The sequence below is a fragment of the Colobus angolensis genome, unplaced genomic scaffold, assembly GCF_000951035.1.
Source record: "Colobus angolensis palliatus isolate OR3802 unplaced genomic scaffold, Cang.pa_1.0 Scaffold4, whole genome shotgun sequence".
NCBI lineage: Eukaryota > Metazoa > Chordata > Mammalia > Primates > Cercopithecidae > Colobus > Colobus angolensis.
This window is the reverse complement of record NW_012117376.1, coordinates 8960504-8988118: the sequence shown is the minus strand read 5'-3', so window position 1 is coordinate 8988118 and position 27615 is coordinate 8960504. Positions and strand designations below refer to the sequence as shown.

At 57.9% G+C, this 27615-nt stretch overlaps 1 protein-coding gene across 3 annotated transcripts in view; it reads right to left on the bottom strand.

Annotated features, from left to right (window-relative positions):
- Nucleotides 1-27615, bottom strand: part of ADGRB2 (adhesion G protein-coupled receptor B2) — a 36959-nt gene that overhangs the window by 6402 nt on the left and 2942 nt on the right. The window contains exons 2-25 of one of the 3 annotated variants that reach the window (XM_011955450.1): nt 23993-24122; nt 23818-23896; nt 22609-23425; nt 11225-11308; nt 10770-10934; nt 9404-9568; nt 8646-8810; nt 8395-8562; nt 8219-8320; nt 7967-8073; nt 6933-7127; nt 6696-6764; nt 6512-6620; nt 5893-6220; nt 5413-5518; nt 5168-5211; nt 4781-4907; nt 4188-4291; nt 3966-4068; nt 3124-3274; nt 2872-2941; nt 2378-2444; nt 2131-2216; nt 1734-1832 (exon numbers count right to left, since the gene is read on the bottom strand). In XM_011955450.1, the coding sequence (XP_011810840.1) occupies nt 1734-1832; nt 2131-2216; nt 2378-2444; nt 2872-2941; nt 3124-3274; nt 3966-4068; nt 4188-4291; nt 4781-4907; nt 5168-5211; nt 5413-5518; nt 5893-6220; nt 6512-6620; nt 6696-6764; nt 6933-7127; nt 7967-8073; nt 8219-8320; nt 8395-8562; nt 8646-8810; nt 9404-9568; nt 10770-10934; nt 11225-11308; nt 22609-23425; nt 23818-23838 (3452 nt within the window). In that variant the 5' untranslated portion in view covers nt 23839-23896; nt 23993-24122. Of the gene's footprint in view, nt 1-1733; nt 1833-2130; nt 2217-2377; nt 2445-2871; nt 2942-3123; nt 3275-3965; nt 4069-4187; nt 4292-4780; nt 4908-5167; nt 5212-5412; nt 5519-5892; nt 6221-6511; nt 6621-6695; nt 6765-6932; nt 7128-7966; nt 8074-8218; nt 8321-8394; nt 8563-8645; nt 8811-9403; nt 9569-10769; nt 10935-11224; nt 11309-22608; nt 23426-23817; nt 23897-23992; nt 24123-27615 lie in introns of those variants that run through there. The other 2 variants (XM_011955451.1, XM_011955449.1) reach the window with 2 other exon arrangements.

Here is a 27615-nt window from a genome sequence, read left to right as displayed (position 1 = left end):
CAGAGGCAGATGCTGTTTCAGCCCCAACTTGCACAGAATCACCCGAGAAGCTTTTTTAAAATGCAAAGGGCCTGGATGGCATCCCCAGAGCCTAACTGGGTAGGCTAGGGAGGAGGACTGGAAGAGGGACAAAGAGACAATCACCAGTGAGAGAACGTATGCGATAGTGACACACAGACAGAAAGATTAAAGAGGCAGAGCACGCCGGGGACATCCAGAGCACAAATCCTCAGGGAGAAGACCGGGGGCCAGGACCAGTGAAGCAGAACTCCCCACACACACAGAGAAGGTGCCAGGCTCCCAGGGACTGCCCAGAGCCTTGGGCAGAAGGATCAGAGCTGGGGCTGAAAGCTGGGGTTGGGGCCTCCCTGCCAGGGGAGGGCAGAAAAAAGCAGATGGGGCCTAGCATCCGAGCCATTCCCACCCCTCCCCAACCTGCTACAGCACACGAGGGACGGCGGGGCCACCATACCCTCCCGGGCCAGGTGCCACACTCAGCCCACTCTCTTTTGCAAACACCCCCAGTGGGAGAGTCAGGCACAGCTCTGGGCAAGGCAGAGGGTGGCACCATTCCAGAGACAGCCGGGGGAGGCCAAGGCAGAGAGATGGGCAGGGGGCCAAGACCTGCCCTAGGAAGAGCAGTTCAGGGCTGTTCAGCCTGGCAGGGGGCGGGCACAATGGGCTCTGAAGCCCCTGGAGGTGGAGCCAAGACCAAGAGAGGGTCTAATCACAGTAATAAGAGCTACGCTGATTAACCACCAATTCTCTACCAGGCCCTACACTGAACACTTTACATATATTACTTCAAATCGTGATCAAAATAACTCCAATTAACAGGCATGGGATTATTATCCCAATTTATAGATGAGGAAACTGGAGTGTGCCCAGCTGGGCAGGGAGAAGCACAGTTGGGATACAAACACAGCTTGACCGACTCCAAAGCCCAAGCATTGAAACAGCTAGTGCAGACAGGGTGAGGGAGGCAGACGGCAGCCCAAGACAGAGGGAGCTTCGCAGTGACGGTGCCAGCCGCCTCCAGAGGCTCTGAGCTCCCTGACCCTGCAGGTGTGCAAGATAAAGCTGGACATCACTAAGCAGGGAGGCTCGGATGGATTTCAGGCCCTGGGTGGGAGGCTGGGCCTACGGTCTTTGTGGATTCGTTTTACCCTCGCATAGCTGGGATTTTAAGATTCTCAGATGCTAGGGCGGGGGTCTCAGTGAAATAATTCTCTGCCTCCATGATTCTCTGTCTCCAACTGAGGGTGAGATTCAATGCCTCTGAAATGCTAAGTCTCAGATTCTATGACAGATGATAAGACTCAATGATTCACTCATTCTAACATTCTTAGCTTCTGATTGTCTTATTCTAAGATTCTATCATTCTAATTCTAACGTTCTATAGCTCAAAAATTCTAAGGCTTAAGACTGTCTGAGTCTCTGTAGGTTGGGAGTGTGGGGCTGTGCAGGATAGAACATTAGCTGGGAGTGAGGGCAGGGGCGGGATCCAAGGGTGGGCGAAGGAACCGGGCACCTGTGGGAAGCACAGACATCCACTCCTCATCGCCTTGGCCACCTCTTGCCGAACCCTTGAGAGTGTGTGGCGGCTGGCAGGAAAGGGCAAGCTTTCCAGGGCACTGGGCTGATATCCCTCCTCCTCCCCCCACCATGGGCACTGCCCCTCCCAATTCCTTTGCCCCACCCACCCCCACCGCCCCCCAGGGGGCACGACTAACATGGCGTTCCTGGCCGAGGCTGAGCTGAGCAGGGGGCTGGGGACCGCTCCACACGCTGAGCAGGGGAGGAGCAGGCTGGCCCAGGGGCACCGCTCCGACCTCGGGGGCGGCACAGACATGGGAGAAGGAGGGGAAACACATGGGAAGCCGGGAGATGGGGCAGAGTGAGCCCCGAGTGGGGTGGGAGGGGAGGGCAGACGAGAGAGAGAGAGCTGGGTTAGGGTGGGTGAGGGGCTGCGGCTGAGCACTCCGGGTGCCCACCTTGCCTGCAACCTTGATGCACCAAGGTTGGGGAGCCCCGGTCGCATCATCGAGCCCTGAGTCTCCAAGAGCACCCATGTCCCTCCCTCCCTGCACCATTTCCAGAAAGGCCAAGTCTCAGAGGCCCTCCCCTTACCCGGCCCTCTGCTTCTTGGATTTGTCGGAGATGCCATCACGTGCCATGAGCTTGTTGAAGACGATGATTCCGATGAGCATGTTCACCTGGGGGCCCAGTGGAGTGGAGTGGGGGAGACAGGATCACCAGGTGCCCTCCTGGCAGGGAAATTCCCACGTGGGAGCTGGAGTGCAGGGAGGAGGTAGAGGGAGAAACAGGATGACCCTCTGGGGCCACGCCCCTTCCAGGATGCTGAACGGGCACGTACCAGGACAATGACGGCTGCAGGGCCCACAAAGGCGTAGAGCAGGCCGCCCTCCAGGGAGAGCCAGCAGCTGGGGTGGGGGAGAAGAAGGGTGTCAGACACCCGGCAGCCTCCCTCCCCACCCTCAAACACCATCCCTCAGTCCTCCCAGGCTGCCATGCCCACATCACCAGTGCAGTCTGAGCCCCAGACAGTGAGAGCGATCCACTGGCTCCTGCTGAGCCTTGGTTTCCCCTCCAACAAAGGTCCAGAACATTAGGCTCATCCCCCAGTGCTCCCATGGGGATGACACAAGGCAGACTCCTGAGCTAAACAGTCCCTTAGGGATTACCCAGTCCCAGCACATTCCCTCAGTCAGGGAAACTGAGGCTCAGAAATGGGGAGGAACTTGCCCAAAGACCCACAACAGGCACGGGCCAGGATTTCAGCTGGCCGCCCAGTCCAGTTCCCTAACAGATCCACTAACCCCGACCACCCACCACGGGAGGCCCACGTACTAGCTGGATGTACCGTATCCTTTGGTTCGGGTAAAGCCAACAGACACGGCCACCACCAGGGCAGGCAGACCTGGGGGAGTGGGGGCGCCAGAGTGAGATGGCTGCTGGTCTTCAGGGACCCCTTGTTCTCCCAGGCTCCCAGCCCAGCTGACCCCTGTGCCCAGAGAGCTGGGCCAGGGCCAAAGCTGAACCTCTCTTGCTGCCCCTGCCCACCAAGGCCCAGCAGCAGAGTCCAGCACTGGCCCTGCTCACCCCAGCCCAGGCAGAGGAAGCGCTTGCGAACGAGGCGGGTGCGCATCCGCCCAATGACAGCCAGGTAGGACTGCCAGGCCTCGGTAAGCACCCAGCAAAAGGAGGACAGAAAGAAGAAGTGCAGGAAGGCAGCCGTCATGGTGCACACGCCCTGCAGGGAGAGGGAATGGGAGGGAGTGGCCCTGAGCAGCCGCCAGGGCAGGAGGCGCCGGGCTTCCCACGCCCGCTGCTGGGCGCTGCCACGGCCGCCCACCTGAGCCCCGCCCCCCACAGAGCCCTGCCTGGCTCCCCCGCCTTCCTGCACCCACACACAGCACGACACGGGCCTGGTGACACACACACACAGCACTCGGCATCTAGGGAGGCGGGTGGGCAGGCCGCCCACGCACAGACGGGGCTGGCAGGGAGGGGGACAGACATAAGCACCTGCCACATCACAGCCGGGCAGGCCCCGTGCCTGGTGCTGTGCAGAGAAGGCCAAGGGGGCATAGGGAACGGTCTGCACCAGTCATCCACAGGTAGGTGGCAAAGGAGGCCTCACTCAGGCTCCCACATGCTCACAGACACAAGGAGGCCCAATGCCACCTGCCCAAAACACACCCAGCGCTCAGCTCATACACACGCTTGCTGATGTTCACAGACGTTCCTCACTTGAGTACACACCCCCTCTCCAACGTCTTCACATACGGTCTTACACACTATTTCATACACACTCTGATCTCAGCATGGGGCACGCACACGCCACCACTGATGGACATACAAGCAAACACAACACACTGAGCTCTCCACCCTCACCCCTCCACCCCGCTCACACCCTGGCAGCCCTGGAAGCCTGCACCTGCCTTGCTCAGCACCCGGGACTGGCCCACGAGGATCAGGATGTTGGATGCCAAGATGGAGAGGCAGAAGTTCAGCAAGATGATGGAGCGCTCAGATTTTATGAACCTGCCGGGGCACAGCAGGCAGAGACAGAGGCGCTGGCTGCCCTACCCGACCTGGTGTGGCTGGCCACCTCCCGCGCCCCTCCCCCCTCGCCAGCCACCAGAGCCAGGTGTCAGACCTACCTCCAAAAGGCGGCATAGATGGCGAGCAGGGTGAGCAGTGCCATGCATGACACCGCACAGCCGATCACCAGGGGGACCGAGGGGGAGCCCGCCAGCTCCAGGGTCTGGAGAAGATGGGCAGACGGTCAGATGGGCAGACGGTCAGATGGGTAGACGGTCAGATGGGTTGCTGGGAGAGGGGAGCTGCAGGGGTGCCCCGTTCCTTCATCTACCACAGACTGGCATACCCATAGGCAGAAGGGCAACACCTTCTAGATGTTGTACTCATGCATGCACAGAACAGACCCAGGTATCCACGTGGACACATATTTACACTCAGTCACCTGCACTCTTCCACCCACAACCAGACACACACATGTGCGCGCACACACACACACACACACACACAAACTGGCCACTGCTGCATACCCCCAGGCAAATATCACTGCTGTCAGCACAATCCCAGGGGCACAGACATCCAAGTGCAATCCCACAAGTGCACCTGCAGATGCACATTCAGGATCACCCAGGTGCCTGCCAACACCATCACTGATGGCTGCTGGAAGCCCAGGGCCTTCTCCCTTGTCCAGCCCAGGCACCTCTGTTCCACTCACCAGGTCCTTGGGCGGCTGGGCCAGCACAGCAAAGGTGGACAGGTGCTGGCACTGGCAGCGGGTGAGAGCTGCCTGGGTCTCTAGGGTCTGGCAATTTTCAGTGTCCCAGTCTCCTGAGCTGGCATCTCTTGGGTAGGGGAGAGATTCAGTGAGCCCCAGGCCAGCTACATGGCCCTGCCCCCAGTCCTGGCCACTGCCCAAGGACAGGCTAAACCCACAGTAAGGCCACATCCATGAGGCAACAGCAGGGAGTCCCAGGATATGTTCTTGACACCTTAGGCTAGGATGGCACCAAAAATCCCTCTTGCCTTTCAGGCAGGAGACCCCTTTCTGACAAGGGGCCCTAGGGCTGCTCCCTTCCTCACCCAGAGGAGCCACCCAACTCACGCTCTGGAGTAGTCCCAGCTGGCGCAACGGGGATCCGTGGTGCCCTAGGGAGCAGAAGACATGAGTGCAGTCTAAAGAGGGAAGTTCACCACACCCCACCACTGCCCATGCCATGGGGGCCACAGCACCTCCCACACAGGTCCAACATTCAGCCCACCATCAGGGACAGAGTGCTTCCCACCAGACAGGCCTCTGGCCACCCAGGCTGGGGTGCACCCAGGGTTTCTGCATGGATCTCCACTCACATTGATGATGTAGGAGAGCTCCACAGTGATGAGGGGCTCGGCTGGAGGCTGGGTAGGGGGGCGCACAGTCACTGTCATCACCCGCGATGTGACGGCCAGTGGGGGCCTGGGGAACAGGTACTGAAGTCAGCTCCTGCCAGCGGATGCCAGCCTCCGTCAGAAAACCTGAAGCCGCTTTGGATGGGGGGGGGGGGGCAGAGGTTTCCAGGGAGCCAAGACCTAGGGGAAGGCCTAGCTCAGTGGGGTCCAGGACCTCGGGTGAGGTCTACAGCTCTGTCCATCACCCCATGGGTGGCAGCCCAGCCTCTGGGAGCAGCATGGATATATTTGAGAAGCATGTATCCAGAGCCAGGCAAGGGGTTCCTGAAGGCGGAGGAGGCTGCCGTGGATCTCTGCAGCCAGCACCGGCTCAGTCCTCCTTCCCTTACCTGGGCCTTCCTGGACCCTCAGCAGCCCCATCCACCCATCCCCAGGACTCACCTGGGGGGCGGCAAGATGAGGCCAAGGGTGCGGTAGAGCACAGCACCAATCACAAAGTAGGAGGACTCATCGGGGTCTGCTGGGAGGAGGCGCTGGTGGGAGTGGCCCGGGCCAGGGGGCACCGTTCCTGGGCCCCTCCCCCTGCCAGGGCTGCCTGCTGCCCCAGATGTGGCTGGCTTCCCTGGGGAGGAGAGGCTGAGCACCTCCTTGGGCAGGAAGAGGCGGTCCTCTGAGTGCCGCACCCAGTCCTTCATGCCCCGGCGGCCCCGCATGGGGAACGTGATGTCGCTGGACACAGCCGAGACGGGCTCTCGCTGAATGCTGATCACTGCGGTGGGAGAAGGGTGGGCAGAGACAGACAGAGGGGCAGAGGCAAAGGGTGGCAGACCAGGGGAAGAGATAGATGTAAGGGAAACACGTACCAGGAAAGGTAGATGAGGACACCGAAGTTGGTACAAACACAGAGACAGAGAGACGTATACAGAGAAACAGACCACACAGGGAAGGAGAGGGTGGAATGTGGAGAGAAAGACACAAATACAGGGTTAGGTAGAGGAAAGACGGAACCTCCTGAGTTCTGGCACACTCAGGACCCCCTCCCCTGCCTGCCTCCTTCTACCTAGATTGTCCGTGACAATCAGAGAGCTCTGGAAGGCCTTGAGAGCATCGCCCACCAGGTGAATGAAGTCCTCCACGACACGGAGCAGGTGCACAGAGCCAGGGGACACCTGGGGACAGAGAGTGTGTAAGGGTCCAAGGCAGGGTGGGTCACAGGAGGAGAAGCTGGCAGCTGTGCCCCGCACCTGCTGAGCATCGTCCCACTTCTCCTTGTTTTCCGCATCCACCATGAAGCTCACCACCTGGAAGAAGCGCTGGGGAGAGAGCAATGAGTGGCAGGGGGTCCTAGCCCCAGGGAACAGGGGGCTTCCCCCACTACAGCCAAACTTGCCGCCTCTGCAGCAGACTCTGCCTAGGTACCTGGCCTCCCCCTTCAGTCTGGGCCTTCTCCACCCTCCACCCTCCTTCCTCCTAGGCGGTACCTGCACATCATCAGCCGAGGGCACGTAGGTGGCCCTCTTAAAGGTGTCAGTGACATTCCTCAGAATGTCCACAGAGAAGAGCAGGTCCCCACTATAGTAGGTGCGCCGGGCCAGTAGCTCCTGCAGGCTGCGCACCACCTGTGACATGCCCTCGCCCGCCAGCATGCGCTGCCCTTTGGCCAGGTGCTCCCTAAGCTGTAGGTGATGAGGGGGCCACAGTCACTGAAGTGTTAGGAGCTGGAACCAGACCCTGGCCCATCCCACTCCAGTCCACCCACTGCTTGCATCCACAGGGAGAGAAACGGGGAAAGGGTCAAAGAGGCTCAAAGGGGCGCACAGGGGAGACAGAATCCGAGAAAGAGACTCATAAAGACAGAGAGAATCCCAAAGGGTACTTTAAAAAAGACTGAAATAGAAACACCTAGAGAAAAAAAGGTGTTCAGATGTACATATGAAAGATACAAGCACAGTATGGGAACAGGGTACCTCCCCATCCCAAAGGGGTCATGTGTAATGAGTGTGTGGGCGCGTGCGCGCACGCGCGCACACACACACACACACACACACACAGTCTCTCTTTCTCTCTCTCACTCTCTCTCAACACAAGCTCTAAATGCATTCACACAATTACCCAGCTACAGTCAAACGTGTACACATATTTGCTGACACTGCTCTTACCCCATGACTGGCCCTGGGCTGGGCACTGGGGACACAAAACTAAATTCAACGTTTCCCCTGCCTTCCAGGAGGCCCCAGTCTAGCAGCACACACAGATACTTGGATGAGCACCTAATGACTGAGGAGCTCATTCTGCAGGAGTGCAGAGGTAGGCACCAGGGATAAAAGAAAACACTTGAGAGTCAGGCCTTGAGGTATGAGTAGGAGTTTGCCAGACAAGGAGAGGCACAGCCAGGCAGAAGTGGGCACAGCATATGCCAAGGCACGTGGGAATGAGCGAGAATCACGCTCCCTCCACCCCTTAGCAGAGTCTGAGACAGATTCTGCGGTGCCCCAGCCCAGCAGGGCACACTCACTGACAGATACAGGTAGCGGTACTCATGGGAGATGCAGCGAGCAAAGCTGGGCAGCCCCCAGTACGCCACGCCTTGGGCACTGAGGAGACAGCGGCGGCTGGCAGACCCTGCAGGGCAATAGGACAGAGGTCTGGGCATGGGGACTGAGCTCTCACCCACACTCCTCCACACCTCAGAGAGGCTGGGGGTGCAGAAGGGGGGCAATGAGAATGGCAGGGGTGGTGGTGGCGGGGAAAGCCACCTGCCCCTTACCTGAGGCGTTCGGGGGGCACTTGTTGTAGATGATCTCACCAGCAGCTGCCTTCTTCCACGTCATCAGCATCACGTACTCATCCCTGCACATCTCGTGGAAGGCTGTGGGTGCAAGAGTAAGGCTCAGCTGGGCCCGTACATGGGGCCCCCAGCCCCCAGGGTCATTAGGGCAGTACCTGGACACCTCTTCTCACTACAAGGCTTCACCTCCTCTCCGGTGCCCTCGCAGGGGTAGCCCTGCGTGCCCGTGGCCTGGCACATGCGGAAGCGGCGCTGCCAGCCTGTGTCACACGTCTTAGAGCACAGGCTCCATGCATTCCATGGCCCCCACTTGCTATCAGTGGCTGTGGGAGAGGGGAGGCATGAGTGGGCCCAGGTGCCCCCATGGCCAGAGCTGCCACCTGCCACCCCTGTGCCAAGCACTCACCCGGGCACTCGAGGTTGCTGCACTCCCGGGTGTCAGTGAGGGCACCCGTGCATGTGGCCCAGGCTGGGCCCGCCACACTGCATTTCCGGCTGCGCTGCTGGGTCCCATTGGCACAGGACGTGGAGCATGGGCCCCAGGGACCCCATTCTAGCCACTGGCCTTCCACTGCATGGGGAGACACAAGCAGGGGTGGCTGTTGAGCAGGATGTGTGACGGCTGGTGGTGTGGAGCACCAGAGGGAGACCCAGAGCCTGCTAGGCATTCAGATTTGAGCCAGGCCAGACCCACTGGAGTGGGGAGGGGAGGGGGTTATGAGGGAGGCTGGAGTGAGCAGGTAGTGCCTGGGTCTCATGCTGCCTGTCTGCCACCAGTCCCAGAAATACAGGGCACCTCTCCTCTTAGCACCAGGCACAACCCACTTCTGACTAAGGGAAGGGGCTGCAGGGGCGTCTTCTGATCTTTGCCAGCACTTCAGCCGAACTTTGTGTCCTCTCACAGTCATGCACCAAAATGCAAGGGCAGCCCAGGACTTGGAGAAAGAGTGGTCCCCTTTTGATGGAGTCACAGGGTACTAACTCAAGTCAGGGCTAGGGGGTCACCTCGCACACAGGCAGGCATACTTCTCCAGTCTCCCCATGCTTGGTCAAAGTTTATGGGGCTCCCAGGGGCAGGTCACTGGACCTGATTGCCTCCCCAGGTCTCCCAACCCCCCACCGGGCTGGGCAGCGCCCTCATGGAAGCCCACGGGCGCTACTGACCCGGGCAGGCAGCCATACTGCAGAGCTTAGTCTGCAGCTCGGGACCCTCGCAGGCCTTGCCGCCGTGCTGGGGGGGCACGCAGGTCCGCATCCGGCTCCGGGACCCCCGCCCGCAGCTGCGGGAGCACAGGCTCCAGGACCCCCACTCCTCCCACACGCCGTGCACTGCAAGGAAGCACGTGGCCGGTGGCTGGGCAGCACCATGGCCCCGCCCACCACCACAGCCTGCCCATCCGCCCACCAATCAGGAGCTCCGCAGCTCTGCGGCTGCTCCTCATTGGCTCTGCCCCGGGTTCTGTTGACAGGGGGATCTCCCAGGGCCCCACCAAGGGGCGACCCTTCGAAGGGATGTGCAAGACCCAGGCTTCTGGTCCTAATTCACATAGGGCAGCCCCTGTGGACGCCTGGGCAAGGAGGCCAGGACCAACAGAGGAGGAGAACCAGGGGTCCTCCTCTCCTGAGGGCACAGGAAAATTCAGGAAAGGACCCAGGATCCACGCCATTCCACCCCTCCCCACCCCACCCCTAGACCCAGAGCCTGAATAAAACACAGCAGTCCGGGGGCGAGAGAAGTGCCCTTCCCAGCCCCAAGCGCATAGACACACAAATAAACATGAACCTCTACACAGACACCGACACACCGAGCTCACACTCTGGAACACAGCTTTGCCCCCAGGCCTTTGCAAACTCCTGCTACACCCCCAGGTACCAAGAGCCCTTCTAGGTACCTCTAGAGCAGGTAGGCCCTGCTCTAAATCCACAATACCACTGGCATGGCCTAGGCCCCACTTCACCCCCTCAGGGAGCAAGGAGCAGGACTGGCTGAGGCTGCCCTGCCCTTACTGTCTCAAGCAAGCACATGCATTTCCTTAACAACTACACACTCAACTGAGGGAGGCTTGGGGGAGGCTCCCTGGAGAGGGGGAGCCCAAAGGAGGGAGGGGAAGGTCAGGGAAGTGGCATTTGTCTTAGATCTTGAAGGACAGGCTGAATTTGAATAGCCAAGGTGGGGGAGGAAGGATAGGACAAGAATCAGCAAATGCAGGGAGGTGGGAAAGTGCACAAGCTACTGATATGGCCAGAGCGGAGTCGGTAAAAACACGAGCCTTGGTTACCAGGATGCAGGCATTAGGGGAATGATGTGCCCAGAACCGGACCCAGTAGCATGGGCCCTGGTCTGATCCATCTGTGTCCCCAGTGCCCTGCGCCAGGCTGGCATGGTGCACAGTTGGGCATGGTGTGGGGAGCAGCCACATTTGTTGAATGAAAGGAGGAGGCAACCAACCATTTTGGAGATTAATCTGCCTGAGTCCCAGGCAGGACCTAACCCTGCAGGCAGATGGGGTGGGGAGGAGGATGGGCCTACCTGGGCAGGTGGCTGAATTGTTGCAGGGCCGGGTCTCCCGCAGGGGCCCGCTGCACAGGGTCCCATAGGGGGAGGACACGCAGGAGCGGGTCCGCACCTGCAGACCCTGCCCACACGTCAGGGAACACACGCTCCACGGGGACCACTCCTCAGCCGCCGGGTCGCCTACGAGAGAGGGACAGCGTCGGCGGCAGGGGGCACCTCCCAAGCACTCAGTCTCATAGGGATAGGGGGAGCGGCAGTAAGGTGGGGGCAGGCATCAGAGGGATCCTTCTACACTGACCCCAAGTAACAGGCCCTTCAGGAGGCCACCCAGCCCTTCCCACAAGCTTCATGTGGCACAGATGCGACTGAACTCCAGGACAGAGACAGACAGGCACACACCAAGCACACATGCCACCAGACGCACACAGTCGGGCCCCCGCCGCAGAGGAAGGGAGGCGGGCCCGAGTTACCTGTCTGCGCCATGTATAGCCCAGGCTCATCTGCAGACCTCGGCCACTGGGTTTTCACTTTCGGTTCCTCTTCCGGCTCCTCACCTGGAACACGGAGGTGGTGGCAGGGGCTCAGCAAAGGCCAGCTAGGTCCTGCCACAGTGGCACAGTGAAGGCAGCCTTGCTTGCCCTCCGCCTGAGGGCCTGGAACCAACTGCATCATGCTCTCTCAGGATCACATTCTGCCCTCTGCCCCACCACTACTGCTTCAGACAAGGAAACTTAGGTTCAGAAGGCTACACAGGACTAGCCCCTGGCCTCACAATCATCTTTTCCACCTCTTGCCTCAGCCAGATGTGGGGGAGATTTAAAGGGTACGGCCACCCACATGAAAGAGCTCTGGGAACGCTTCCGTGCCAAGTGCGGCCCATACCCCTCTCCTTTAGTCCTCTCACTGGAAAGAAGAACCATCATCTCTGTTTACAGATGAGGAAACTGAGGGCTAGAAAGGGGAAGTGCCTTGTCCAAGAGCACACAGCTGCATTTGCTCCTCCACTGGACTGACTTCTAGAGACTGAAGAAACATCCAAGCTGAGCTGCTGCAACCCCGGCCCCGAGCCTATCTCTGAGATACAGTTCATGCTCCTCAAGCAGCACTGGACTATGACCTGGAGGCACAGGTCAGAATGCCACCCCATGAGACCCAACGGGCCTAGGGCGGGTGCCCGCATTCAACAGACCTTTCTCCTGCTGGCCCTGAGGCCAGGAGAGCAGCAGGTGCTTGAGGAGGCTAGGCTACCTTCACCCTGGCCTCACCAGGCTCTCAGCTGCCCTGATTTATGTGTCTGGTCTAGGCCTTGGAAGCACTACTAGCCCTGGTAGCTTCCATTCTCCAAAGCCTGGCCCTCCTGCACAGACATGAGCTCATCAGGGCCCTCTCTCACAATGGGGTGTCAGGGAGGGGCAGACATGGGCACAGAAGGGAAAGGCCCAGCAGCCTCTGCATGAGCAGGTGGGACTAGAAGAGCCTTTGAGGATGGGCTCACCCCATGCTGTCCCCAGAGTATTAGGTGCTCCTCTCCCCCACCTCCAGGCTCCTTCCTAATTCTAAAAGCCGGCAGCACCTGACAGGCGCTCTGAGTGTGAAGAGAGCCACCAGGGCTGCCTCTTCCTGCCCCCTGCTGCCCAGCCCAGGCACTGCAGCTGAGAGGAAGCTCTCACCAAGCATGAGGAGCTGCCAGCCTGAGCAAACCTGCTGCCTGGGGGCTCGGAACTGCCATCCAGCTCAGCCTCTGGTCTCTTTCACTCTGGGGCCTTTCCCTCCACGTCAGTCACCAGCCCCAGGGCCTGATCCACACGGTCCCTGAAATTTCTCCATCTCTGAAACCTGGACTCCCAGAAGAGCTTTGGAGTGAGTTAACCCTGGATCCCAAATGGGGTGTTGACACTGACCAGCTGCGTGGCCTCAGGTAGGTCTCTTCACCTCTCTGACCCTGCTTTATCCCCTGGAGAACAACATTCATTATACTCCGCCCCCAGGACTCAAGTGAGGACCCCCTGCCAGGAGGGCCCTGAAACCCTCAGCACCCTGCTTGGCACACGGCAAGTACTCAGAAGACAGTTGCTTTCGTTGATTTTTATCATCTCCCTTCTCTTCACAGCCTCCACCCCTTCCAGCCCCTCATGTGCTACCCGAGCCTACTCCCTCTGAATAGCACCTGCAGTTCCACTTGGCCCCTGCCTCTCTTGGGACCACAGAGGTGGTCCCAAGGTGGCAGGGCCAGGCGTGCCAGCTCCTCGATCCCCTCCCCCAGCCCTTCCGTCATGCCCGCTCAGCCGTCCCCAGTCCTGGAGCCTTGTGACAAGCTACCCTCTCCACGCCCACCCCCAGGCTGCTGAAGAAATCTATGGCTGTGCCAACTGGCACCATGACAGCTTCAGGGGGCTCCACATCCGCTGGGCACCCGGGGCTTCTCAGTGGCCCTTCTTGGCTCTACTCCCTCCTCATTCCCCACTGTGGCCATACTGCACCTTGTTCTCTCTCCTCAAGCCCATCTCTGCCCACTCACTCAGCGATGACCTCGACATCGGGAGCCCCCAACTTCTTGCCCAGCCTCTCCAACTACCAACTTCCCTGCAGCCCTTCTCCCCACAAAGGCCAGCTCTGTGGCCTGGGCCTGCATCCCCCTCCTCCTGCCTTCAGGAGGGCTCCACCCATTATCCCCTCTCGTCAGCACCCGTCAGCATTCTCCCCTTGCGGCAGCCCAGGAACGGATCCAGGCCTCCTCCCTTCTTGGACAGGCCCTCCTCTGACCCTCTGCTTCCCTCCACCATCAGTGACTGGTCCGCAGCCGGCACTCTGGTTTTTCACCTGACACACCACTTCCTGGCTCAAATGTCACCTCCCCTGTTAATCCACTGCAGTCTGGCTTCTGCCCACATCTCTCTGCTGAACGTGCTCTTGATAAAGTCATCAGCGCCCTTCGTGTTGCTAAATCCTGTGGACGCTTTGCAGACCTGGTCTTGCTTCACCCCTCAGCAGCATTTGGTCCTGTTGACTCGTCCTGCCTTGAAGCACTCTCCTGGTTTCCCACCTCTCTAGCTACCCTGTCCCCATCTCCTTGAGTGGTCTATTTTCCTGCTGTTTCCCATATCAGGAGTCCATGCTTTGTCCTGTTTTCACTGCATGCACTCCCCGCAGGCTTAATTAACCCCCTCTGAACCAATGCTCCCAAATCATCATCCCCCAGCCCTGCCTCTCCTGTGCTCCACTCCTGGATATCCTTCTGCCTCTTGAGCAGTTCTTCTGACCATCAAATTCAGCATGTCCAAGAGGCCCACCATCTCCTCTTAAACTTCTACCTGCTTGTTCCCCCACCCTCTCCTCTCAAACTTCTACCTGCTTGTTCCCCCACCCTCTTTGCCTAGAAAACTCCTACTTGACCTTCAAAACCCACCTCAAATGACCTCTCATCTATGGAGACTTCCATATTGTCAACTCCCGAGGCAGAGTTGGCCACCCGCTCTTCTATGTGCCCTTTCATCACAGATGGGTCCATCTTCTGACTGTCAGAAATACCCCCCCAATCTCTGCCATAAGCCCTTTGAGGGAAGGCTGAGTCCTCTCCTCGACCCCTAGGGAATGCCAGCACAAAACTCAGCCCAGCGAAATACCAAGAAATAAGCACCAGTGAATACATTGTTCCCAGTTTCCCTCACAATGGGGCTCACGGGGAATGGTCATTTGTAATCCTGATTCCCCATGCAAAGTATGAGCTCCTTCCCACAGCAACAGCATTCAGATTTGATATGCCAGCCTGCATCACAGGGACCACTAAGACAGGCTCAAAGACAGGGCTTCTGGCCCCTATTTATTCACAAACACTTTGGAGGTGCAAATCCAGCTAAGAGTCCTCCCATCCAGCTCCTGTGTGGGCTTCCTGGCCATCATCATGTCTGGGGTATCTACCAGTCTGGCATCCAGTGCCCACCAAATGTGGACACGTGAGAGACCAGCCTGACCTGCTTGTCGGGGACTCACACCGCTTCCTGTGGTCCCCGCTCCTCTTCTAACCGCTCACGGACCATCTGCTGGCCAGCCCCACAATGTAACAGGAGGGGCAGGGCGAGCAGGGAGCAGGTGGGGGTCAGTGGTTTCCAGAATCCACCCTATTTGAAAATCAGAACATGTCCGAGGTTCAGCTTTTGGATCCCTCTTCTGGCCTCCTGAGCTGGGCCAGAGAGGGGAAGGTACAAGCACAGGGCCACATAACCAGGCCCTACACTGCCTGCCCGCCCCTCCAATCCCACCCATCCCACTCAGAGGAGAGGAGAGGCCAGCAATTTATTCCCACACAGGGGAAGGCTGGTTCTCCTTGGAGGGGGAAGAAGACAGGTAAGAGCAGAGGTACCATTTACTGAAACACACACTTAGGCAGCACACACTGTGTGCAGGCCCCAGCCAGCCCTGAGGTCAGAACAGGGCAAGCCACGAGGAAGCTGAGCCAGGCAGGGTCCAAGAGGACAGGAGGGGCCCCCAGGAGGGACGTGACTACCCCGAGAACTCCTGAGTGTTCCACCCAGTGAGCTCAGCGGCTTATGGGCCAGGCGCCCCAAGGCCTGCAGTCCTGCAATCTATCAGCTTTCCCATCGGGCTGCCAGTCGTGGGCACAGATGTGCTGCCTGGGACACACTTCCTCACTTGACCACCTGATGACCTCATACCTGTTCTGTTCTGAACAAGGCAACGTTTACTACACAACTCCTACATGCCAGTCACTATGCACTCGGCATCAGCTCATTTCATCCTCATCAGTGCTGGTTTCCCCCATTTTACTAAAGAGAAAGAAGGCTCCAAGGTCTCACATTGGAGAAAGGCTGAGGCGGGATTCAAACCCAGGCCTGCCTGACTCCAGAGGCCGTGCTTTTTCCACTGTACTGCACTGGCTCTGACAAAATGCCACTCAACTTGGACCTCCTTGGAGACACCTTCCCTAATTTGCATGGGACCCCAAGTCACTCCCCGCCTCCATCTAAGTCCCTAGTCCTCGCCCCTCTTAACCTGTTTTCGTGCTACTGTCTAATTGCTCCTTTGCACACCTGCTCCCCTTTCCCCTGATGTGAGCCTGATTCTCCTCTGTGTAACCTCCAAAGTGAGCTTTGGGGATCCCAGCCTCAACCACACCACTCCCAGCTGACGAAATCTTCAGTGGCTCCTCCACTGCTACAGCCAATGTGAAACTCTGAGCCTGGCATGCTCCGGCCCCTGCTGACCTGTCCAATCCTGTTTCCCTCACCCCACTGGGCAGCCAAACACACTGCAAACCTGTATGGACCTGTGGGAAGGGCACAGATTCTGGAGCCAGACACATGTGGGTTTGATTGACAGCTCTGCCACCATCTTGCTGTGTACCCTTGGGCAAGGCATCTCACCTCTCTGAACTTCAGATTCTTCAACTGAAGGTAAGGAGGACACTTCCTACCACATAGGTTCATTGTGAGAATTCAGTGAAACCAGAGATGTGGACTGCCTGGAGCACAATCCACTCTCAATGAAAAGGAGATGTCAGCTGAATGCGGTGGCTCACCCCTGCAGTCTCAGCACTTTGGGAGGCCAAGGAGAGTGGATTGTTTGAGCCCAGGAATTCAAGATCACCCTTGGAAACATGGTGAAACCTCATCTTTACAAAGAAATACAAAAAAATTAGCTGGGCTTGGTGGCATGTGCCTGTAGTCCCAGCTACTTGGGAAGCTGAGGTGGGAGGATTGTTTGAGGCCATGAGTTTGAGGCTGCAGTAAGCCATGATTGTGTCACTGCACTCCAGTCTGGAAGACAGAGGAGGCCCTGTCTCAGAAAAAGAAAGAAAGAAAGAAAAAGAACAAAAAAGAAAAAGAAAAGGAGATGTCACCCCTTTTCATTATCCCTAGAATGTACAAATGCTTTCCTCCCTCCACACATCTGCTAACACTATTCCCTGCCCTTGAAATACCCTTCCCCCTATTGCAATCTGCCAAAATCATCTACATTCAGTTGCCACCTCCTCCAGGAAGCCTTCCTAGACTGACAATACAGGTGTTTGGATATGCTGGTCCCCTTTTCTATGGCCTAGTCCCCAGGTCACCTTCTTCTACAGCTGTGAGGATCCTGGGCTCATCCCTTCTGTGGTCCCTGAGGAGGGGTCTCAGTCTCCCATGCCACTCTCTTGCCCAGAGGGCCTAGCTTCCGGGAAGACAGGCATTCAGCAAACATGGGCCAGATATTGCTGGGAGTTCCTCCACCCCAACCATACAGAGGATCCTCTTGCCTCACCCCTGGTGCCAGCAGGCGGGGTGAGCACAGGCTCTTTGCCACTTGCACAGGACTGCAGATACCTGCTATGCTGTGCTTCACGGACCCCGCCCCCCAAACTCCACACAGTCCTGTGCCCTCAGCCTACTATGGTATGAATGTGTTAAAAATAACCACAATAATCATCACTTCCACGGGGAGAGAGCGCTGTGATTTACAAAGCAATCGTCCCTTCCCGGGGCTCCCTGCTTCCTCCCTGAGGCTGGCCCCAGAGCCCTAAGCAGGAGCTGACTGATCCCCCTGACATATGCTCTGTCATGTGCCTCCATGGCACCCCATCCCCAGCAGTGCTTCTTGCACCCCACAGTGTATCAGAATCACAGGGCGCAGTGGGGGAAAGAAGTGGCTTTTGAAAGGCACAGGCTCCACCCCTGCAGTCCAATGAAACTGGGCACCCCTATGAGATCATGTACCTAGCCAGAATGCCAGACACCCTCCTCCAATAATTCTTCCTCCCCAGGCTGCTGACCTATCTACTCAGCCTCCCACCAGAGATAGCTGGGTCCCTGCCACCTCCCCCATGTGGCCAGAAGCTCCTCGAGAGCAGGGATCCTGTCTGACTCAGCCTGCTTCCCCCACAACGCCCAGTTTCTTGCTGCCATAAAGCCCTTGGCCAAGAGGATAAGGCCCCAGTGTCCTGGGATGGCAGTCAAAGTCCTGGCCCCGTCTCCCTCCATTAAGGCTACCATCCAGCAGATCTAGTCTCTTTATAGCTCCTACCCCCAGCGTGGTTCACACCTCCACGCCCTTGCACAGGCTGTTTCCTCTACCTCAAAAGCCCTTCCTCCTGAGAGCTTCCCCAAAGCATGGGGCGGAAGATGACTTGGGGTGGCTCACAAATGTGCCATTAAATAACACTGGATCCTGGACTGAGGATATTAGGCTCTCCCAGGTCTCTTCATCAGTTTGTATGGGATAGTCTGGTTTGTGCCTGTTGTCCTGATGTAATTGATGGTACCCACCTCTTCCCCTTCATAACCTCAGATGTGCCATAGTTTAGATGATAAATTACATGGTCACTTTAATCCTTCCAACTGCATGAGAAATAAAGCCTGTGCAGTCCCAGACTTTAACACATCCCCAATGTGTGCTAATTCCTCTCTCTAACAAACGGAGAAGTAGGCAAAGCATCTAGCTAGAAGTTAATAATGGCACTTTGTTTTCACTGTGGTTGTTTCTTTGGATATCTTCTATTTCAGATAAATGATACTCTTTCCATTTAAGATATGAAACTTATTTTTAATATATTAAATTTTAAAAATGATACGATTGAAAGAGAAATTTCACAGGCTAGTGAATTCCTATTCATTCCTTAAAACCCAACTCCAAATCACCTTTACACTACCGTCCTCCCCTCTGTGGTTTAATCTCTTACTCTTCCTCTTCCTTTGACATCTGGCAGGGTCACAATCATACCTATTACACTAAATTATGATGACCCAGCTACTACTTTGTTAGGCACCTACCATGTGCCAGGCACTGAGCACTTACTCTCATCCTCTCACTGAACCCACCCCACAGCTCTGTGGAATATCTGTCACTACCCTTGCTTTACCGGTGATGAAATAGGGGCGAAGGAACTTATCAACAGTCACTCAGCTAGTCAGTGGTATGGTCCGGAACGGAACCCAGACTGGGCAACTTCAGTCTGTGGCCTTGACCACCACTGTCCTAGTCAGTGCTCTCTCCCCCCCACCAGTGGGCAGACAGTGTGCCCAGCTCTCCTCCTATCTCATTCAGAGCCAGCCCTAGGCCTGGCACAAACTCCACTCTGATAAAGACATGAAGATGTGTGTGAGGCATTGGCTGGAACTCAGTCCCTGCTGAGATATCTGGGGACGTCTGGGCCCCACTCCCCACCCTATGATAGAGAACACAGAGCTCCCCCAGCACAGATCTGGGCTGGAAGGACCTTCCAGGAAACACCACCACCATGTGTGCTGGGTCTCCCCGCCCCTACTCTGCCTCCTCACTGCCTGAGCCTCCAACAGGCAGGGAAGGTCCCCACTTCCTGCTGCCAGACCAGGATGGCCAAAAAGGAGCAGCAGGGTCTGAGCGCTGGGAAGGAAATGCCAATCTCAGGACAGGGCTGGGCAAATCAGCTTCCTAGAGGGGACAGGGCTTGAGCAGTGCTTAGAAGGAGGCAGGAGTTCTGGATAACCAAGGGCAAAGACCATTCCAGGGGAGGAGTCTCGGTTGAAAGCGTCAGGGAAAATTCGAAAGAAGGCTGAAAAGCAGGTGGTAGCTAGGTCCCCGGTGGGCCTTGAACACCAGGCTGAGGAGTTTGGGTAACACTGGGGATTTTCTGGGGGCTGGATCAGGGAGTGACACACAGATAACTGGGGGTTCTGAGGCCCCAAGATGGGCAGCACCTTGACCAAGTCACAGAGCAGCAGTGGCAGGGTGGGGCTTTGAGCCCACTCTTGCCTCCCAGGAGACCCCAGGTTCACCTGGTGGCCACACCCCAAGGATGGAGCCTGGTGATGGGGAGGGTGAGCCTGCAGCAAGCAGCCAGGGGCAGGCCAGTGCCCACAGGGGAGGTAGGGATTGTGGCCAAGGAGAGAGGCGTGCATGAGGCGGGGTTCTTTCTCCCAAGTGTCACTGGGCACAGCCATTTCCACTGCCCAATGCCTCCTCAGGATTAGCGGGTCAGTGGGCAGGAACTGCAGGCTGGCACCAGCCCTCAGGAGCTGAGCCCTGCAGTTGGCACTACCTCTGCAGCCCACCTTCCAGCCCTGGCCTCAGCCAGCCTCTGTGTCAGTCCTCCACCAAGCTCCTTCCTGCCTGCCTTTCTTTTCTTCCTTTCCCCCCACTTAACAGATTGCGGCAGCAAGATGGCACAAATTTATGGCTCAACTCACCAAAAATAACAAGAGATCTATCAAAGGCAGTTTGCGTGAAATTAACAGGCGCCTGTACCCTCTTGTCAAACTCACTCGGCTCTGAAGCGTCCCAGGCACTCCGCCCAGTCACTGCCCACCAGCCCCCAGCCCAGTGCTCTTCCGGTACCAGCCCAAGCCCACCCTGCTAAGGCCTTGCTGTGGATCCTCCTCAGCAGTGTCCCAGAGTAGATGAACACAGCTTCCCTGCCCTGGTGCCTGGGAGAGGGGCCAGGACAAGGGTCTCACCCTACCTGTTCACTACCATCCCCACGAATCTTGCTCTCGGTCTGGCAGCTGCAGGTGCCAGTCCATTCTCCTGCAGCCCAGTGGGGAGGAGACAAGGGAAAGAATGGAGGGGACCAAAGGCTTGGCAAAGGTGGTGCTGCCACAAGGCACAGACGGTGCCACGGACTCTCAGACATGCCCTGACACGTGGAATAAACAGTCATGTGCCCGCTGTGTCTCGCACTAGAAAGGTTGGGCAGGAGGGAGGAGATGGCAGAATAGAAGAACTTCCTGCCTGCCAAGGGAGGGGAAGGGGCTGTGCCAGCCCAGCTCTGGGCACCAGTGTGCCATGTGAGCCCCCTTATGACAGCTGATGCCACATCATCCCATGCCAGCTCCCTACAGGGGCCCTCCCTGAAAAGCAACCCCAAGGAAACATGCCAAGTAGGACAAGGGGCAAGAGCAGAGGTCAGGCTTGGGAACAGCTGGGAGCCCTAGCTCAGGGCTCCCTGCTCAAAGAGACACCTGGCCTCATGCCCAGGAATAATCAGGCATCCAATCTCCACCCATCTCTAGCCCCAGAGGCCTCTGCAGAGGTTCTGATGATGGTGCCTTTCCCATCGCCGGCCCTCTCTGATCCCCAAAGACACCCCAGCTACCAACCAACTCCTGCTTCCGGCTTCAACCAAGCCCAGCTGGCTGCTCCTGGCTCTGTGCTCCACATGGCAGCCTGCCCAGATGGTGCCCGCCCATGAGGGCAGAGCCTTGCTCCGTCCACTGCAGATCACTGGGCCGATGGACCGCAGGGAAAGCCAGACAAAAGAACCCGCCTGCAGCTGAGCACGATGGGGGAGACCCCCACAGAGTGACAGGCATTGGTGGCCATGCAGGAAGAGCCATAAACCTCCTGATATACGCCTGGTGTTCTCCGCCGATGTTCAACAAAGAAGCGAAATTCAATTTCTTCCTACAGGCACTAAATCCCAGGCCAGCCTCCAGGGCCTGTAACCTGCCCGCGGCCTGGCTGTCACTCGGACAGCTTCATTGACCGCCGTTAGAGGCCAAGCTAGCCTGGGAGAGAGGCCACAGCAAGGCCACTGGGCACTTGCCGTGGATGGGCACGATGCCAGATGTCTCACTGGAGAGGCCAAGAAGGCCCCCATCCAAAGTACTGGGTCAGGCTACTTTCAAGATAACTACCCCCTCTAATTAATTCAGGGATACCTCCCCATTCTACAAAGAAGTCATTGCCCACCATAAATAAAGGGATCAACTGAAGGTAACAGTCAAAGGTAGAGGCCAACTCCAGGGCTCTAGCCAGCAAAGCAGGGCTGGGGACAGGCTGCACTCCTCCAGTACTCCTAGCAGCCCTCACACGATACTCCTTCTCCTTGTAAACACTCTCCCAGTGAAATCCAGATGCCCTTTCCATCCTCTATCCCTGCATCCTTGATCCTCATGAGGATAGGCCAGCACCTGTTATACCAAATGGGGAAACTGAGGCCCAGAGAGAGGAGAGGCCTCCCTGTCAGTCCCAGAGCTACAGAACAGACCCCAGACCTGCCTCCTTCCCATCCCCATGTCATCGGTCCCTGTTCCCTTCAGGTCTCCTGGTCAGTCCCCAGCCCAGCACTGTTCAGCGGGCACACAGGATCCAGCCGAGGCCCTCAGGGCCTTGAAGCTGCAGGAAGCAGGGTCTGCAGAAGGCAGCCGTGGCTGAGGGAGTTGGGGTGGGAGTGGGAGCAGGCAGGACTCAAGGGCTCGCAGAGCTTTTGCCCAGTCAGCAGGAAGCTCTAGCAGCTGGCGGCCTCAGTCCCAGAAGACATGGGCCCTGAGGGAGGAGACAGGAGACACCGGGAGCTGAGCCAGCCCAACCCTCCAAGGCAGCCTGGAAGCTCAGGCCTCTTCACCTAGGCACACTCTTCCTTGCCTCTCTCTGCCCTGACCCTGGGGCAACTGCCAAAACTCACTGACCTGTGTGGACAGGAATGCATCCCTGTTCCCTGCCTACTCCAGCCTCCAGGCAAATTTCTCAGCTTGCAGCACCAGGGCCTGCCACGATCACTCCCAGCCTTGGGCCTTTGTGCACGCTTCTTCCTCTGCTTAGAATGCCCTCATCTCACTTCTGCTTGTCCTTCAGGTCTCTGTTCCTGCATTACTTCCTTCAGGGAGCCTCTCCTGGCTGCCCAGTTAGGAGGTCCCTCCCTGGGTTTATATATCACCCTGCATTATCTGATCTGTGCCCCCATTCTTCTAGTCAGTCTGCAAACTCTTCAAGAGTGAGGTTTCACTGCCATGCATTTTGGTGACTGCAACATTTGGTCAAGGATCAGCAGAGGGGTGACATCAGTGAACAGCTACATGCATGGCTGAGGATCTGCCAGGATGGACACCAAGGACACTGTCAGCCCCTGCAGACCCCGCCCCACCCAGGCCCTGCTCAGACTCACCATATCTCATCTCGGTTGTGAATAGATCATTGCTGCTCCCCGAGTGCAAATCGGCCTCAGCAGGTGGGGCTGGGCCCCCGGGCACCAGGGCATTGGACAGGGTGTGGGCAGCAGGAGGGCCTGGAGATGTGGTGGTGGCGGAGCCGGCCCCCGCCTCTCCAGGGCAGCTGCAGCCTGGCTGAGCAAAGCCGCAGGCCCTGCCGGCAACGCGGCCACACTCCTCACTCCAGCGGCAGAGCACACCACAGGTGAACTGGCTGGAGTTGTTGTTGTTGATGAGCAAGACCTCGACAAAGCGGAAGGCTAGGGCAGCAGGCGCCAGCAGGCGCGGGGCCTCGGAGGGCTCAGCCGACAGGCACAGCTGCACAAAGTTCTTGTCGAAGTGCAGGAACGTAAAGGGGCCCGAGCCGCTGCACAGCTCCAACCCGGCTGCCGCCTCCGCCTCCTCCTCCTCTGGCCGCCCCACCTCTGACTCTGCCTGGGCCACTGCCTCCTCGGGGCTAGGCCGCAGGCAGGTAAAGTTGACCAGGTAGTGGTCCAGGGGCAGCAGGCGGGGGGCAAAGTGTGCGCACACCTGCTCCTGGCGGTTGAAGCGCAGGTAGAGGGAGTACTTGGTGGGGTCAGGGTTCTCCAGGGTCCAGGAGCAGCCCGAGGCGATGGTAGGAAAGAGGTCCTGCAGCGAGAAGGCCCCGTAGAGCACACCCGAGGCCAGGGCAGAGCAGGCACTGGGGGCGGGGTCGAAGGCGGCGGCCAGGCGCAGGGACAGAATCACAGACAGTAAGAGGGGACAGGCTGGGGTCATCCTATGTCCCTTGCCCTGTGGAGAGAGACAGTGGTCAGTGGGCCCCCAGCACAGCCAGCATGGGCCCTGAACCTCCTATGGTGAGCTGTGGAGTGGGCCTCATAGTTAAGACCATGGTCTTTGGAGGAGTGTCACCCAGCTCCACCTGTGTGAACTTAGACAAGGGACTTGACCTCTCTGAGCCTCAGTTTCCTTACCTGTAAAATGGACCAATGATAGTACCTATCTCACAGTTTTCCTACAAGGGTAAAACGAGATAAGGAAGGGAAAGGACTCGGGAGAGTGCCTGGAATCTTGTGAACCCTGAAGAAACAGTAGCTGTTGTTGCCATTGTTCTGTTTCCTCAGAGTCAGCCCATCAACTACAAGCATATTTACCTGACATTCAGATCCAAGCCCCAGCCCCACCATCCAACCTGTATTCTCCATAACTGTTGCTCTCAGTCCCAGCGTGTCATGATCAGCTGTGAGGCATGTCACACGTAACCTGCGGTAATTGTCAAAGCGGTGATGTTTGACTACGATTTGCTTTTTTATAAATTAGAGCAATTTGAGGTTATTCCTGGAACAATGTCATTCTCACTTGCTTTACTGAGAGGGAGAGAAAGGGGCGGAGTTACAGCCAGTGTGCCAGGAACTGCGCACAACCTGAGCCACGCCCACAGGAGCGCGCTGTCAGTGTGGATGTCATATGTATCACTGCCGTGGATTTCCTGGTTGGAACAAGGGGGAGAGGCACCAAGCAAGGGGACTTTGGGCTTGAGCCCCAACCCAGCCAGCCGCCTGCTGGCTGGGTGACCCTCATGAACCTCAGTTTTCTCGTCTGTAAATTGGGAGCAGAAATTCCCCCTCTTACTTCCCTCTTCCCCTCCAGCTCCATGGGATTATCTTCCAAGGTCTGGTTCAGGGCCTGCTACCCCCTGCCCTGTGAAGCCACCAGCCAGTCGTGACCTCTCTCCTATACTATTTCCCTAAGACTAGCTCATTCAGCTCGTGGGTCTTCCAGTTCCTAAGAGTGGGGACCCGAACTTGTTGATTTCTACCTTCCCTTAAAGTGCTGCACCAAGCTGAGCTCCCAACAGGTGTGAATGTACTCCAGGTGTGGGTGGGCACCTAGGACCCAAGCCCTACCCCTACAGACACACAGAGCAGTCAGGCCAGAGTGGGTAAGGGCTGAGGATGGGGAGAGCTGCAGGTGTCCTCCCACCCCTCAGGCCAGGGCTGTGTCACTGCCCACAGCCTGCCCAGCCTCTATCCAACTGCCCAGAAAATGGAACCTAGTGCGTGGTCTGAATCAGCCCCGCTTCCAATCCTACCCCCCAAGTAATCCACACGGCTTCCCTCCTCCATGCCACAGGATCGCTCACAGCACTGCATGGGCCCCTAAAGCCCAGTTGGTCCACATCAGAGGAGAAAAGATGGGGCTAGGAAAAGGGAGACAACCCGCTCCACATCACACAAAGGTGGCCAGAGGGGACTCAAGCCCAGGACCTGAGGCCCAGCCCAGGCCCTTCTTATTCCACCAGTAGCCTCTGCTCTTTCCCTGTGCTTGCTGCTCAGGCTTCAGGCCAGATGGACCAGCTATTAGCTCTGGGGACTGAATCAGAAACACAGGACAATTCACAGGTATGGCTAGAGTTTCCCAAGACACAGTTGCTCCCAGGGAACAGACTTCCCCTTGGGTCTTTAGGAGTATAAACACTGGGCAGAGGGGGGACAGGATTTAGAACCCTAACTTTCCAGTCCCTGTGCAGCATCCATGGAGCTCCCCACTGCCCCAGATGCCACATCCCCTCGTGCTGTACCTCCAAGCCAGGCCCAAGCAAGCATCTGCCCCTCCCAGTCACACAGGGGCTGGAGGAGATGGTGGAGTAGCTCCAGGAAGACCTACTCACTGCGAAGGAGCCACCCCACCCTCCTCCCAAGACCCACATGGAGTTCTTCAGCAGAAGCCAGACAGGCTGTGCCTCTGCCCCCACCCACCCACCCTCCTCCTCAGAGCTGAAAAAGGGATGAGACCTCTGGTCTTTCCCACCCTACATCATGCCTGTCCCAAACTGCTCAGCCCGCCCCACCTGCTGCAGCACTAGCAAAGCCAGCGGCTGATGATGAGTGACATCCAATCCCCCTGCTGCCCCCAATTATTTTTAAGCAGGCTGCAAAATTCAGGCCATCGCTGCTGCTCAGTGGAGGGGAGGTGGGGGCTCATTATAACCGGCCTCCCCTCCCCCACTTACAGCAGCTCAGGGAACCTCCCCTCACACACACACCAACACATGTGGGTTTGAACACCCTTGTGCCGTGAGGACACACCAAAGCGTGAGTGCACAGACGTTCACAGGAGTTCTGCATACGAACGGATACATATGCACACGGACATGCATACAGACAGGTGAAACCCACAGATTCATGCTGTCACATGCACTCAGGAGTGAACACGCACACACAGGGGTGTAGAGGCTCACATGTGTACACATGCACAGAGGTGCACACGCATTCTCAAGTGAGAACATACATGAGTATCTGGCCCTCTGAGGCTCGGCATATGACAGCTAAGTGTCAGGCAGGATCCTCTGCGGGGTCTTCCTTTGCGTGTCTGAAGCTGGGGCTCCCTCCCGTACCCCGCTCCTGGGCTGCTGCTCACTACTCCACAGCCCCGCCCCATCAAGAAGCACAAGGTCCACATCCTTCACAGCCACAGGCTGGCTTCTCCAGAACGGAGCCACTTTTAACCCAACCCAAACCCCCCCTCCCCTCAGTCTCCTTCAGACACCTTCACGCTCATTCTGGGATTTCATCCTGGACATGCGCGACCCTCACTGTGTCGGCTGCGACATAAGACCTTTTGGGGCGCCTTTTTATATCACTTCCCATCATTCAAAATAAGGCAAAGACCCAATTCCAAGCTGGGTCACAGACAGCCACTGGTTCATTAAAGACCCTCCTGCCTGTGTGTAGCCAGGCCTGTCCTCCTGGGAGCACTGACAACCCAGAGGCCTCTCCCTGGGCCACCCCGGGAAGAGGACCTAGAAGGATGATCCTTGTCTCACAGGCAGCCCAAGTGGCTCTTAGTCATGATTAACCTCCCTGAGTCTCAGTTTCCCTCTCTGTGCAATGCAGACCATGAGCCTTGCCCTCGGGATGGCAGATACCTCATCAGCCTCCCAACAAGTTCCCAGCACAGAGCCTAGCCCACAGCCCTGTCTCCTCTCCGTCTTTTCAGGACCTCATAAACGCTACCCTCTTGCCTGCTGAGGTACAGGGCACTGCCTCTGGGAAGGCTCTTTGGGTTGAAACGTAAGTGGCTTGGCTGCCTCCAAACCCAGGAAGACCACAGACCAATCCCTGCACAAGAGTTAGAGAGGAGAGGTACTAAGGCCAGCTCTGAGGAAGAACTTCCTGGGCCAGAGGTGGCTGATAGGAGGATCAAAAGGCCTCCTCCCTCAGAGATGGGTGAGGAGCTGACTGGAGTAGTCTCCCTCTCACTTTTAACCCTACCCAAGGCCCCTCCTCTAGGGGGCTGGGGGCTGCCTTCACCACATGCCCCTGACCCCAGCAAGCCCAAGAATCCCACTCTGCCCAAACGCACTCAAGTCCCCTTTCTTTCAACCCCTCAGGGCTCCCCAGCTTCCCTTCTGCACCAATAAAGGAATTCAAGGCTTTCAGCAGCTGAAAGGGCCAAGGCAAGACTGTGGGGTAAGGGGCAGAGCAGCAAGAGAGGGGTGTCTCAAGGCCTGGGCCGGTCCGGGATTCCCGGGATGACTCCCGTTTGACGCTGGGTGGCGGGGGAGGGGCGAGCCGGGGGAGGGGGCGCGGCGATGCGCACATCCGTCGCGTTTATCCACCTGGCAGCTCCAATTCGCCTGCCCGTCACTCACCCTCTGCCTCCCGGGCGCTCGCCACCCGCCCTGTCCAGGCCGCCACGCAGGCGGGGACCCCTACTCGATGCCTTCGGGTCCCCTGCCAGTGCTCGGACCCGAGGACAGGGTCCTCAGGAGCTGCTCTCCCAGAGCTCTGTCGCTCCGGGGGGCGCACACCCTCCATCCTGCCTCCGGAGCTGGGGGACTGGGCCGAGGGGAGGGAGCGCCCCCCTCTGTGCAGCCCTGCCGTTCCAGCTGCCAGAGAGGGTCGCTCTCTTGGGGGAGGGGGTTCCTCCTTAAGCAGGAAAACGCGGGCAGAACCGGGAGGGGGACAAGGGGCAGCCCT